Source organism: Triturus cristatus, chromosome 12, assembly GCF_964204655.1.
Source record: "Triturus cristatus chromosome 12, aTriCri1.1, whole genome shotgun sequence".
NCBI classification, from domain to species: Eukaryota; Metazoa; Chordata; class Amphibia; order Caudata; family Salamandridae; genus Triturus; species Triturus cristatus.
Genome location: NC_140595.1, coordinates 30,494,752 through 30,509,130, shown reverse-complemented (window position 1 = coordinate 30,509,130; position 14,379 = coordinate 30,494,752). Strand labels below are relative to the sequence as shown.

At 49.3% G+C, this 14,379-nt stretch overlaps 2 protein-coding genes across 3 annotated transcripts in view; both read right to left on the bottom strand.

Moving 5' to 3' along the window:
* The window catches only part of NWD1 (NACHT and WD repeat domain containing 1), a 77,383-nt gene extending 69,859 nt beyond the window's left edge, over positions 1–7,524 (bottom strand). Inside the window, exons 1-2 of the mRNA XM_085636860.1 lie at positions 7,422–7,524; positions 6,656–6,950 (exon numbers count right to left, since the gene is read on the bottom strand). Coding sequence (XP_085492986.1) covers positions 6,656–6,773 — 118 coding nt within the window. The 5' untranslated portion in view covers positions 6,774–6,950; positions 7,422–7,524. The remainder of the gene's footprint in view (positions 1–6,655; positions 6,951–7,421) is intronic.
* A 1,417-nt stretch (positions 7,525–8,941) lies between these two features.
* LOC146772304 (tetraspanin-33-like) overlaps positions 8,942–14,379 on the bottom strand; it is a 40,365-nt gene continuing 34,927 nt past the window's right edge. Inside the window, exon 8 of one of the 2 annotated variants that reach the window (XM_085636862.1) lies at positions 8,942–9,370. In XM_085636862.1, coding sequence (XP_085492988.1) covers positions 9,326–9,370 — 45 coding nt within the window. In that variant the 3' untranslated portion in view covers positions 8,942–9,325. Of the gene's footprint in view, positions 12,995–14,379 lie in introns of both variants that reach the window. The other variant, XM_085636861.1, reaches the window with a different exon arrangement.

Genomic DNA, 14,379 nt, shown 5'->3' with positions numbered 1-14,379 from the left:
TTGGCCATTCAGGAAATTGGATAGTTTTTCAACAGGGTGGGTGGAGCTCCTAAAAGGTAGATTAGGATAGATAAGCTTCCTGACAAGTATTTAGTAGTGCCACAGACCTGTGGGCGTTGCAAAGGCTCCGGCCTGTCGGTAATCTCCTACTGTGTCTCATAGGAGAGACAGACACTGCCATTGTAACAGCTGTGGGCTGGCAATATGGAATCCAAAGTATCGACTGGTCACAATATTGGGATCACAATATCAAAAGGTACGTCTCTATACATGTTTTACATCTACCTCCCTATATACGTGCCTCGATGATATATATCTTCAAGGTATGTAGATGTGAAGTAAAGAATAGCAAATCCTTTCCACCCTCTGTGCATTGCGAGATATTTTGTCCCCCGATATAGTTGTGATGTTGTGACCCGGCGATATTTTGGATTCGATATTCCCGGCTACAATCATTGTGTGACAATACTGCTACACCGGAAAGAGTCCAACATTGGTCCAGGAGGGCCTGCTCTGGACCACGTTAAGAATAACCTCTATGTAAATTAGTTATTTTATATTAATGGTATGTAAATGTGTCTCCTATGGATAGCCTGAAAATCAGGCTTGGATCCAACCACCGTAGATGTTTTCTGTTGACCAAGTAAGTAGCTTCGCTTTTGTACACTCATCGGTCACCATGGCCACAGTTTGGTATTTTCTAGCCCCTGAATAGCCTCTGACCCATCCAGACTGGTCCTGAAGCCAGATTCAGGCGCACAGGTGGGATGTGTGCCCTCTTCCGTCAGCCTGTGCTAGGATGACTTCTGCCCTTTGACCAGAAGTACCACTTTCGAGGACCAGATTAACAAGAGTTGTGAATGGAAAGACCACAACTGGAACCAGGATATCCTGGCGAATGAGCGTCCCCGCCCCACAAGTCTACCCAAGACATAGAACACATCATTCATGAGGATGCAGAGCCTCTGCCATGGACATCTGATACCTGGAATCAAGGGATCTGACCACAAACAAATAAGGTGATGTGCCCAAGATGACACAGCGGTGAAACACTGAGGCCAGGATTACAAATGAGATCTCCAGGTTCCACAGTCTGCAACTTCCCCTTGATGCCACACAGTGCAAATAGTTGGCCAGTTACCATTCCCCATTCCTTTTATCATGATTGGTATTATGAGTATTGCTAATAATAATAATAGCAATAATTATATTATTATTACTAATAATAATGGCAATAGTTACCTTTGAGCTTGTGATACCGGCTATCTCATGTGAAAATATTACCTCTGACTCAGCATCTAAGAGCCGAGCTCGGCACAAAATGGAGTCCTCTCAATTGAACCTAACTCTCTCCAGCTGAAAGCCCAGTATTCCCAAGGATGTAGACTTAGACATATCAAATTATTCTACTAGGATAGGGTCGTCGATTATTCAACTTGCTCCAGGAAAAACATCCACTAATCGGAGAAATACTCCTTCAGAACCTTGGTTCTCTGACAAACTGAAAGCCCAGAAAAAACTATGCCGCAGACAGGCGCATAAATGGAGAACTGTGAACCATTGGAAAGAGACATTTACAAACAAACCATCAGTGATTATAAAACCCTTATCTTAAAGGAAAAGAGTGCATATTTCACTCACAAAATGGAACCATCTAAAAACTCATCCGTGGGGCTATTCTCCGCAGTTAAGAAACTTGCCAACCTTCCTGATAAAAATAACACCGATGGGGATCAAGCCTTTCGTAAAACACCCGGGCCGGATTCTCTCAGTCCAAAGTCGAGGATGTCTACAACATCTTTGCCGCTAATTATTATACAGCCAGTAAGGCTCCAGATAGAGACCCTCCTCTTAATTGCTCAGATAATTTGTGTTATTTCCCTCCACTCACTGTTTAGCAGGTATGATGCTTTGTTCATTCCATTAAATCCAGCTCCACCCTGGATCCTTGTTCCCCAAAAATCGTGCAGCTAGCCCCTGAGACGATAAGCTCCTATCTTGTCAACATCTTTAATGAAATGTTTAACTCAGACATAACCCCAAAGAATAGAAGAGAGGTTCCATTCTCCTACTTATAAAAAGCCCTAATCTCATTCCGCAGGAACCAAGCAGCTTTCGACCAATTTCTTATCCTCCACTTCCAACTACAATAATAGAAAATGTAATTAACTGGGAATTGGTTTCCGTAATAAATTCTACACAATTTGGTTTTAGGAGTGAGCACAGCACCAAATCTGCTTTGATTGTTGCCTCCGCAGAACCTCGTGCCACCCTGAATTCAGGAGGTAAGGCTGCTCTCATTCTTTTAGCTCTCTCTGCGGCATTTGACACAGTCAGTCATGACCTGTTGATTAACCGTCTGTACAATATTGAAATAAAGAGTGTCTCGCTCTATTAAAATCATTTCTAACTGAGCCAGAACAATTTATTAAACTAATTTGTCTCTGACTCCTTTTCTTTGCCTTTTGGGGTGAATCAGGGGTCATCCCTGAGTCCCACCCTTTTTAACCTTTATGTCACCCCTCTGGCTGGGCTCATTAAATCCTTTGGCTTTTCAGTAATATCGTATGTGGACAACGCTCAAATTGTTGTTTCCGTGTTCGGCAATCCGGAGGATACACCCATTAGATTTCGCAACTGCACAACGGAAGTAGGTTTCTGGATGAAAAACAAGTGCCTCAAGGTAAACTCAGGAAAATCTGAGGTGCTCCTCTTCGGACCCCTGTTGGGGGCCTCAAGAATTAGGCAGCATGCCAACTCCGTTTATGAAAGCTAAGAATTGGGGATTCTATTTAACAATAAGTTGTCATTTGAAGGCTAAATCACTGCTGTGACAAGGTCATCCTTTTACACCTTGAAGATCATTAAACAGCGCTTCCTTCCCGCCTCCCTTGATCTTCAAGAAACGGGGGTCCCTGCTCTTGTTTTATCTAAGTTGGATTCTTGCTATGCTCTCTTTTTAGGTCTCGCCTGATCCAGCGCATGCGATGGTCTGGCAGAGACATTTAGTGTACAGGTTTTGAAAGTGCTGCCACACGGCCTAGCACTTGCGTTCACACGAGCGTGCACGCGCGCAGCCGGCAGCTTTCAGCGCCCGAGGCGCCATCTGGAGCTTTCACTTTTTCCGCCCGCGTCGCGTGGCCAATGCTTGTTTTCCAAGCTTTGGCCGTGCGCGCACACAACTCCCACTTCTCCCTCTCCCCCACCACATATGGTATCTCGCGCGCGCGGCCAATGATTGTTTCTTTTGTCTTAAGCACTCAGCAAGAGCACATGTGTTATCCAACTGCCTCCCTAGTGAGCTTCTCTTTCCCCTTCGGTGCTCCGTGTTGCTCTCCTGCCGGTGTACTTCTCCCTCCTCCTTTCTCGCCCCTTGTTTCTGTGTCCCACCACATAATTTCATGGTTGCCTACCTGTATGTGTGCTTTTCCCCACCTGCTTTACATGACTCTCTCGTCAGCCCCCACTCTTCCCCATCCCGCCTCGCTGCTGCTCCCTCCATCCTACCCTCCGTGTTGCTTCCCCCACCTGCAACTCCTTCTCCTGTCAGTTGCATCTCCTTCCCAACCCCGCCCTCTGTGTTGTATCCGTTATCCCCTCCGCACCCGCCTTGTTACTCCCTCCAAACCCTATCATTCTATGTTGCTCACTTCCCACCAGTGCATCAATAAAAAAAAATGTGCTTGCATAATTTTGTTGGCATGGGCATGTGATGGGTGCGAACTGACAAAATATCGCAACTGCTATGACATAGCGCTTGTTTACAGTTTATTTGCTGTAGCCATGCTGCACAGCACCAGCAATTATGTACAGCTTTGGCTAAGAACCACCAGGAAAGCCAATAGTTACCAAAGGCAAGACTCGTTGGCTTTGCCAGTGCTTGTTTTTTTGCTTGTGCTGCTTTGTATTATGGTGCCTTCAGCTCTGCATCTGCCTGTGGCGCAGGTAGTGCGCCGTATTAAGAGTGCGGCTACCTTAGTGCTCCATTCTGGCACACCCACCTCTCTCCACTGGCTGGGACTCCCAATGTCCGTCGTAGCTCCTCACGTCATTTCCGGGCACAGGATGGGGGGGGGCTGGGGTCAGGTACTTATACCTGCCCCACCCAGTGGCCATCCTCTTGCTTGACCGGGGCCAGGCTGCGCACAGTAGTGGAGAGGGACTGAGAGTCCATGCCCTGTGCGGCTGAACCCCAAAGCTGGGCCTTTGCCCTCTGGCTCGCCCGGCTACCCAAGGCGCTCCACTGCACCCCCACCAAGTAGCACCAACCATGGAGGCAGACGTCACGGCTCAATCCCGCAACACCGAAGACGACATGGAATGGCACACTTAGGCAAAGAGAGGACGTGACTCGTGCCCGAACTCACCAGAAAAAGCAGCAAAGCTTGCCCGCGCACCCCCCACAAGCAATGCGATTCCAACCACAAACCGCTATCTGGTTCTCCAAAGTACCTAGGACAATGACGCCCACCTTCAGGACCACAAGGCACCTGAACCCGGGACCTCTTTGGTCCCACAAAGCGACTACGGATCCCTCCCATCATCCTGAAGAATTTAGCCACCCACAAGGTCCTCGTGGAGCTACTGGAGGAACACTGCACCTCCACCTTCACAATCAAGCCCCAGCAGGACCACGCAAAGATCATGCTCACCACATCAGAGGACTACAGGAGCGTGAGCAGCATGCTTACAGAACAGAAAATGGAGTACCATACCTTTTTACTGACCGCTGCAAAAGCCCAGCGCTTTGTAATACGGGGGCTCCCAGCAAACGCATCCCTTGGGCACATTATTCAGGACTTATCGGAACTTGGACTTCCAGTCAAAAATATAACGCAGGTCGTCTCTCCAGCAGACAAGAACAAGTTTCCCCTCTTTGTGGTAACCCTGTCGGCCAACTTTTTAATGAAGGGGGGAGAGAATCGGGGGTGGCTCCTCCACTAGATGCGTCGCCCCACTGCTTTCTCAGTGTGAGAAGCTGAAACATAAAATGGCAATATCTACCATTTTATGTTTCTGCTTCTCGCGCTCGGAGAAAGCAGAAGTGTTTGGTTGGGGGCGTGCGGGTCTGCTCTAGGTAAGGAAGGAGCGGCTTGCCCACCGCTGAGGGCACTGACTGTTTGGTCGGCCCTGTGGGGCCGCCCAAACCAGTCATGCGCACTCTGCCCTTTCTCCATGTGGGCTCCAATGCAACCTACATGGAGAAAATGGCCTCCTCAAAGGCGCCTGGCGCCGCCCCAACCAATCACAACGCTGCGATTGCAGCGTTGTGATTAGCTTTGGGGAGAGAGGCTGCCCGGAGTGCAGGTTAGTAGCAGAGACGGCGCAGGGGCTGGCAAGATAAGTTTATTTTATTTTTTTAATTGACCCCCACCCACCAGTCATGCAAGAGAATGTATTTCTCCCATTGTCTTCTATTAAAGCTGAGGCAATTTCAGGCGGGAGACTGCCACAGTAAAGGCTTTTTTTGCTTCAGAAATTGGGAGTCTCCTGCCTGAATGGGGCCCATTGGCATTTCAGCAGCACTAGTCCCAGTTTGAACAAAAAGACCCACCCTCTTCAGGACTTACAAGAAACCGTCCTCATTCACCACCACGAAACAGCCTGATATTGTACAACCTTTTTAAGAATTAACACATCTGTGCCACATCTGCTTAGAGACTGATATTTCTCTTTTGCTGTTGGGTGAACCCAGTGGGCATTTATTTGTTCTCCTGTAACGAGTGCACCCCACGTGCTGCTCCTGGAGTGCTCCCAGCAGGCGCGCAACACCCGTTGGACGCAGAGGGCTTCAGCCCCCCCCCCCCCCCCCCCCCTCCACCCCGTCGCGTGTGTCAGCCCGGGCCGAGACAGCTTCCCGGCGCACACACAGCCGCACCCGAGCACTTCACAGGTCTTTAAAAGACCATTTGCATGTTAATGAGGCCTCGCTGTTGTGTCACCCCTTCTAAGAGCCTCCGCAGCTCCACTCTGCCTACTGCTTAAAGATTCAGCCCCCACCGCCAGATTCTGGAGACTCCCCCTTCTGCCTGAAGGACACCTCGAGGCTCCCTTCCTTCCTTCAGAAAAGCCCGAAAACAGGGCTATTCTGCCAAGAACCTTTGGAGCTTCCCTGGTTAAACCTTCATACAGCGCCAAGACGCCTCTGCGCATGCAAGCGCTTTATAAAAAGGAATAACAGAACATATTAATAATAGTAATTGCACTAGTAACGACAACAATATTCATGTACATCATATCACATAATTAAATAATATACCGTCACAGTTCCAGAGGCCCGTTTGTCGCTTTTATCCCAGGGCTGCCGCGCGCCGTCATTGTTGGACTCTGAAGAGCGAACAGCCCGGGCCGCCCTGCAAGGGGTGCCGTCTGTGACCCGCAGGCTCCTCACTGACCCTCTGCAGCAGGGACCCGAACCCGACGAGCTACCTCCCATCTCTTATCAGGGCAGTTTATCCGCATGAGCGCTTACCGCGGAGGTCTGGGTATGGTCTGAAGGTCAGGGGTCATGGCAGGGGTAACTCGGCCTTTCATCCACCTTAAGTTGATAAACTGAATACCAATACTTCGACCAGGAATACCAATACTTTGACCAGGTACTAATTCTATATAAAATGCTGTGTGAAGCGCTGTATAAATCCCAGGGGATGCTTACCTGCAAAGGTGGAGCTGATGAAGACGCGGACCACCCTGGAGGACTCTGGGGGGAGTTCCACCGCCCTCCCCCAGAGGAGGGCCCGCCGCACCTCCGCACTGAGGCCTTGAAAGCGCATTCTTCCTTCAGCTTCTAGGCGCTACCGTGAAAGAACCTGGGAATCCCAGGCCCAGCGCCAACACCCGCTCCTTTCCACGAACAGCGCTGTTGAATTCCGGGGGCAAACGTGCAGCTGCGCAGGTCCTGTCAAGCGCCTTCTCTGTGTGCGCCCACGACGAGCGTCCTCTGCTCCTGTCTGGTGTGGGAGGGAAATGGAAGAAACGCTTGAGGGTTCACCGATTGCAGATTAAATATTTGTAAGGGGGTTGGTGATGTGAAGACCCCTCCTTCCTGCCTCGCCCCATATACACCCCATCAGGCATCAGAGGCTGCAGCTGAGCACCCCGCAGCTGGGGCCTGATCCCATTCAGCTATCTCCTGAAGAGGGAGCCTATTGGGTTACTGGGCCATTCCCGACCTGCCCTGCAAAGACCCCACCATCCCCACCCCTGCTTTCAAGACTCACGCGGCAGGTGCATAAACCCACTCAGCTATCTCCACGACATTAGGCCTCTAGGATTACTCTGTCCGCCCCAGCCTGGCTTGCAGTAACCCTATGCAGACTCCCCAGCATCCAAGCCTATGGCTTTTAGGATACAGAACTCTCCGTGCAGCAGGTGCATGAACCCACTCAGCTATCCCCCGCACTGCCAGTCTCTTGCATTACCGTGACGTCTCCGGCCTGGCTGCGGGAGCCTCTTGGTGCAGCAGGACGCGGGGAGCTCGTTGGGCCCTGTCTGGACCCGGTGAACCCAGCGGCTGTGTCTGAGCCTTCCGTCGGCTGTAAAGCGCCTAGCGTGTGATTCCCTCGTGTGTTAGAAGCGCTCCCTTGTGAACCTCAGCATCGCTATAACAACCAGTGTTGTCGGAGAGGCTCCGGTACCACAACGGCCCACGCCGCAGGCAGAGCTCGGATCCCGCTGTGAAAGAGCGCGTGGTGGCGCTATGAGGCGCTCAAAGGCGCTACAGGGATAAAGGGCGCAGCGTTCAGTGGTCGACTGAGTGTTCCAGTCCAGCAGGTTTTCCTTCACTGCAGGAGCCTGCGGGCGCCGCGTGGGAGGTCCTTCCTCTAACCCTGAGGAAGAAGACTGTCAAAGGGCCAGAGGAACCTTTCAGAGGCTCCCGGATAAGAATAGCTCGTGACTGACTCTGCCCCAGCGCCACAGACCTTTCAGAGATGTAAGCCGGACCTGAAGTGTGACGGACACTGCCCCTTCGCATTGAAATCCCTTTTTTGTGTGGTGGTTGTGGGTGTTGTGTTTGTGGTGCAAGTGTGAGTGTACATTCAATAGTGTGTGTATGTTGAATGTGTGCTATGCTGCTATATGTACAAAAAGGGGCATGACACCTTATCTCCATTTTTGTTTAACCACACAGAATCTATATGCGTAGTGACACATTATAAAAGTAGTACCCACCTGTCTCCACTCTAACAGGGACTCACTCTGATAGGAAATTGCCAGGGTGACAATACCAGAACAAATGGGAAGTATAAATCCGCGCAAAGCCGGTGGCTTGGCGGCGAGGGAGTACTGTCAGCCGGCAATGGAGTCCGCGGCGGTGCCGGAGGTGCGGCGCTTAGGCGACAGGAAGCCCTCTGTCCATGCAGATGGCGGTTCAGCCGGCACACCTCTAAATACCAGGGGCGGAACTCCCTCAACGCGACAGAAGACTTGGAACCGCCGCCCCCGAGGGACGACGGGGGTCCCACCAAGATCCAATTCAGGTCCATAGTCTGTCCTGCTTCTTCGTCAGGAAATGTCCATTAATTCTCTACCTTCAAATCTTCCATCGACGTATGCCAAATGTAATCTCAAGCGCAGGCTAGTAAGGGGTCTGTGAGGTTCACACATGTCTTATTTGGTAGGACAAGACCTGACAGGCCCCAGACCAGGTCTAGGTCTCTAAAGCCCGCTTCCTTATAGGCGGGAATGGTGATATTCGTCTTAGAATCACCTACAGCCATTAAAACCACCCTGGGAACAAACCTTTGGACCTTATTAATGCATCCTGACTTCCAAAAAAGATGCATTACAATTACAAGACGGCGACAAGTAGGCGTTCAATAAAAGATATTCCATCAAGGTGCCACCATGAGACATAAAATGAACAGAAGGAGCTAGAGGCAAAGTGGAGAGCGTGTGACGCGTGTGACGTCTCCGTTTCATCTGTTTCATGCAGGATTTAAATCGGGGCATAAACCTACCACCCCCTTTTCATGACCTTTAGTAGATTGAATGGCTGATACCGAAAATATAATGTAATCCTCAGTTAACTACGTTTTTTGCAAACATACAAATGAGGCCCCCTCAAAGTTGACATTAAAATGTTTCTGGGCATGAAGAGTATTAAGACCAGCCACAGTGCATTCTGGGAGCTGTAGTCGTGGTGCAGTTCACTGCACCACTGGACGTGCGGGCGCTGTACTGGAATGACGTCACTCGGTACCCTCAGCTCAGTGCAGTGCAGCCCTGGTGTGGTTCTCCTCGGGACTCTGCAGTTTCCAAACCTGATTCTTCATCACTGGGCTGCAGGGCAGCGCCGCCGCCTCTGTTTTTAACGCCTTCAAGGTCAAAAGAGAAAACTTTGCACAAACTCTGCTGACAAGTGACAACCCTGAAAATAGAGGTAACTTTATTCACACACGTAGAACCGATGCATCATTCAGCATTTACAATGCATATGACGTCACATGTTTAAGGGGCAGCACTTTACATTTCGAGGGTGTTGCACCCTCTGCCTGTTTCACCAGCTTTGTATAATAGCACCAGGTGTGGGTGAGTACCTAAGATCTGTCTTATGATAGTGAGCAATCTGCTGTCTGATGCCCACGTGATTAAGACCAGTGTAACAAGAGGGAGTGCCCTGTTGTCTGAGGCTGGAGGATCTGTGCAACCGCAGGGATAGCTCTGCTGTGGAAGGACCAGGCCCCTAACAGCCGTCTAACCCAAGGGGCAGCTTGGTGTAAGGTCTGTGTAACACGAATGATAGCTCTACTGTGTCAGGCCCAAGCATGAAAGTCCCCCCTAACCTGAGGGTCAGCATGGAGGGCTGAGGCTGTAAGATGTGTGTCACATGAGGGTTAGCTCTGTTGTGTAAGGTCCAAGCGTGTAACAACAATCTGTCCTGAGGGACAGCTTGGTGTAAGGTCTGTGTAACAAGAGGGATATCTCTACTGTGTAAGGCCCAACCATGGAAGTCCCCCCTAACCTGAGGGTCAGCGTGGAGGGCTGAGGCTGTAAGATGTGTAACATGAGAGACAGCTCTGCTGTGTAAGGTCCAAGCGTGTAACAACCATCTAACCTGAGGGACAGCTTGGTGTAAAGTCTGTGTAACAAGAGGGATATCTCTGCTGTGTAAGGCCCAAGCATGTGACTAATTGAGTGGCAGCGTGGAGGGCTGAGGCTGTAAGATGTGTGTCACATGAGGGTTAGCTCTGCTGTAGAGGGCCGAATCCTATAACATCCGAGTAGCTCTGCTATCTGAGGCCCAAGTATGTAGGATCAATGTCACCTGAGAAACATCGCTGCTAAGACTGTAAGATCTGTGTAACCTGAGGGACAGCACTGCCGTATGAGGCCCAAGCATGTAACACCTTTGCTACCTGAGGGGCTGGACTGCTGCCAGAGGCCAAAACATGTACCACACGTGGAAGCTGTGGGATAGCTAAAACATGTAAGATATGTGCACACTCAGGGCTAGCTCTTCTCTATAAGGCCTGAACTTGCCCTGTAAGTGGAGCCCGGGTGAGAGATCCATGGTCTGAGGCCCAGGTATGTGAGGTCAATGTATGAAGGCGAGTGGGCCCCACACATCTAGCATTGATAGACCCCGCCGTGGCTGTGCGCCCTTGTTGACCTTGCAAGAGGTGTGTGACCTCAAAGATTGCAATCCACAGTCTAAACCAAAACTTTGTACGAATGGATAGATGGATGAATGAATGAAAAATACTTTATGAACCTCACAGTGACCTCAACCAAGGTGTCCTGGTACATGTTTGTAACGTGGGAGATCACTGAGGCCTAAACATGTAAGATGTGTGTACCATGGAGGACAGCTGCTCCAAGTCCATGAACATACGATCTCTCTGGTCCTGAGGGAATGGGAATGTTATGCTGCCAAGAAGCGGGGCCTTAAATATCTGTGCAACCTATGGAAAATCCATGCTGTAAAAGTTTGAGGTCCAGAGTCTGAGTGCATGAGGTAGATGGTCCACCTTCCTGAGGTCCAAATCTGTGAGGTAGAGAGCAGAGCCAATGCCTGACCTGGGGCGAAGCTTTGGGTGACCCTGATTAAGGGCCGAACTGATGAGGGCCCCCTGGGTACTTTCCCTGCTGGATCAGGCCTGGACGTGTCAGCTCAGAATCTGAGATAGAAGCTCTGTAGACTGAGGCCAAAGTCAGTTGTGTCAGCCTGATATTAGCTGACTCTGTCCTAGTCCCACCTGCCTTTCAGAATTACTGGCCTCTCAGAATTCTCTTTCCCATAGTCCACCCTGGTACTGCTATAGCTTTAAATGTAGCCCATATAATGCTGCAAAGCATGCTGGCACCTGTAGGCCCATATTTCTAACCAGAAACTGCAAGTCCTTTTCTGCTGTTGGCTATAAACATTAGGACTGGCTGAAAAGTCGCCTGCAATATACAGGGCCAGTTAAGCGTGATGCTGTGGCTAGGAAGTGGAGTGGACTGCGTTCCAGAGCAATTACAAGTGCCTGCATTAACCCAAGCTCTCCATCCATCACTTTTGATTCATTTAAGTGAGATGCCCTTATGAAGGTCTGTGGGTACCCTAACACTCATACTGCACCTCACTGATGGGGCCCAATAAGGCCGAAACATGTTCGGTTCTGTGTGTTCCCATGCAGAGGGGATGGCTCCTATCAGTTTTAGCTGAACTGTCTCTTAGGGGAGGGGCCCAGAAGGATTTGAATAGGATTGGTACTTATCTGTAGGAGCACGAAGACTAAAACAATGGACTAGAATGCAGCCCAGAACATTTTTACAATAGCTAAGATTAATGTAAGTGTTTCATCCATCACTTTAGTTTAATATTCTGAGTCAGATGTTCAAAGTGTGAGGGGAATGCACAGATGTGGAACCTTATATTTGCTGTGCCAAAACATTTACTCTGCACCTCACTGAGGCCAAACAAGATTGAAACATGAATGGGTTTGTGAGAATTAAGAGGGTGTTTCCTTGCATTTTGAGATATAGGGTCCCTCCAAGGGTGGGACCAAGACTGATTTGCCTAGGGTTGGTCCCTGCCTGCAGAGGTACAGTGAGCAAAATAACAATTGAATATAATGCTAAAATGTGCCTGTTCATCCCAGTGGCTCAGATTAATTGACGCATTCCATCCATCATTCTTCACCTGTTGGCGTTCTTCAGTTAGATGTCCAAATAATGAGGGGTACGCACAGACGTGGGTCCCATGTTCATGTATCATAGCACTTACTCTGCACCTCACTGATGAGGCCCAACGAGGCTGAAACATGTATGGGGTTGCAGGTTCACGCTGGCTTCTCTATGGTTGATCCCTGTCTGCAGATGCACAGTGAGCAAAAAAATGATGGAATGAGTAATTACCAGTGAATGAGATTGATACAAGCGTTCCATACATCATCCTTTGGGGGGTCTTGATACATAGTTGAGATGGCTTACAGAAAGCATTCCTGAAATCCTACACAGACAGCATGGAGGAGCTAAAAAGGTCAGAAAGGATATTAGTTGGCGCGATGGTCCCTGTGTGCGCCATCTAGTGATTCCGTCAGTGCCATCATTTACACCAACTCGTTTTCAATTCACAGTTTCTGTAAGAAAATGTCTTCGTTTTAAGACTCCGCAGTCCGCTGCAGCGAGGTTTCATGGGCTATCACAGTGATAAGAGGGTTCGGTTGAAAGGCAGTGCGGATCCTTCTGCCAACAAACAAGGGAACAATGATCTCATCCACTTAGATGTCTTGTTGCATTGTTCACATCAGACCTGCTTATGGACCACCACAGGACCCTCCAAGGGCCTGACCACCACAGGACCCTCCAAGGGCCTGACCACCACAGGACCCTCCAAGGGCCTGCCGTGGCATCATTCAATGGGTTCCCTTCATATGTTATTCCGCAACATGGAAAGGGGCAACTAATGGTCATCCGCCCGCTGCCCATGCCAGCGGGCACTGTTCATCTTCGCCACAATGAAATTGATCTGATTTATCAAGAGAAAAGTCAGCACAACCACGAGGATCTGCAGGAAGAAAGAATAAGAATCACTGAGATGAGATTTTGTAGGGACCAGAACCAATGCATCAGATAAAGGTAACTAAACAGGTCTTCCAGAGAAAACAGAGAGACAGACAGACCAGACTAAGGAGGTGAATAGGCTTGTTGTAAGCGCTGAACGAGAGATCTGACTTAGGAGATGAAGAGACCACTCATAGGGCCTGTAAGAGAGAGAAAGATCAGAAGTAGGCGATGAAGAGACCTCTCGTAGGGTCTGGAAGAGAGAAACACATCTGCCCTAGGAGGTTAAATGAACTCTTGTAGGGCCTGGATGAGAGAGAGAGAGACATCACACTTAGGAGGGTAAGGAATCTCTCTTAGGTCTTGGAAAAGAGAGAGAGAGACATCAGACCTAGTAGGTTAGGGGAGCCCTCTTAGGGCTTGGAAGAGAGCGAGACATCAGACTCAGAATCTTATTGGAGCTGTCTCAGTGCCTGGAAGAGAGAGAGATCAGAAATAGGAGATGAAGAGACTGCATAAAGGGTCTGGAAGAGAGAGAGAGAAATCAGAAGTAGGAGATGAAGAGACCTCTCGTAGGACCTTGAAGAGAGAGAGAGAGAGAGAGAGAGAGAGAGAGACATCAGACGCAGGGAGTTAAGGGAGCTCTCTTACTGCCTGGAAGAGAGAGAGACATTAGACTTAGGTGCTTAAGTGAGCTTTCTTAGGGTCTGGAAGAGAGAGAGAGACATTAGATTTAGTAGTTTAAGTTAGCCCTCGTAGGGCTTGGAAGAGAGAGACATTAGATTTAGGAGGTTAAGGAACTATCATCGGGCTTGGAAGTGAGAGAGACATTAGTCTTAGGGGGTTCAACGGAGCCTCGTAGGGCTTGGAAGAGAGAGACATTAGATTTAGGAAGTTAAGGGAGCTCTCTTAGGGCCTTGAAGAGAGAGATACATCAGACTTAGGAGTTTAAGGGAGCTCTCAGAGGGCCTGTGAGAAGGTGGCCTGGTATATGCTGTCCACTAATTAAAGTGGGCACCTTTCACCAGTCCAAACAACCCTTAAGGCTTACGGTGATTTAAGAGGTCAAAGATAACCTTAGAAAGCTATCCAAGTGATAGCTGTGGAGATCAGCCTTCAGGCTTAGTCTTGAAAGAATGTTAAGCAGCTTGTTTTACCAGAATGTAATCTTATAGTATTGGTTAAATGAAAGGAGAACCACACAGTAGTTATACAAATATGTATTTATTTATATACCACACAGTATCTCCTACACGGAGGTAATCACAAAGCACACAGTACTTAAGCACAGAAATGACAGTAAATAGCACTAATACACAGTGGGCCGGGGGGGGGGGGGCAAACCATATAGTAAGTAAGTGGTATAAGAACCACGACTCGAGTCAAGAC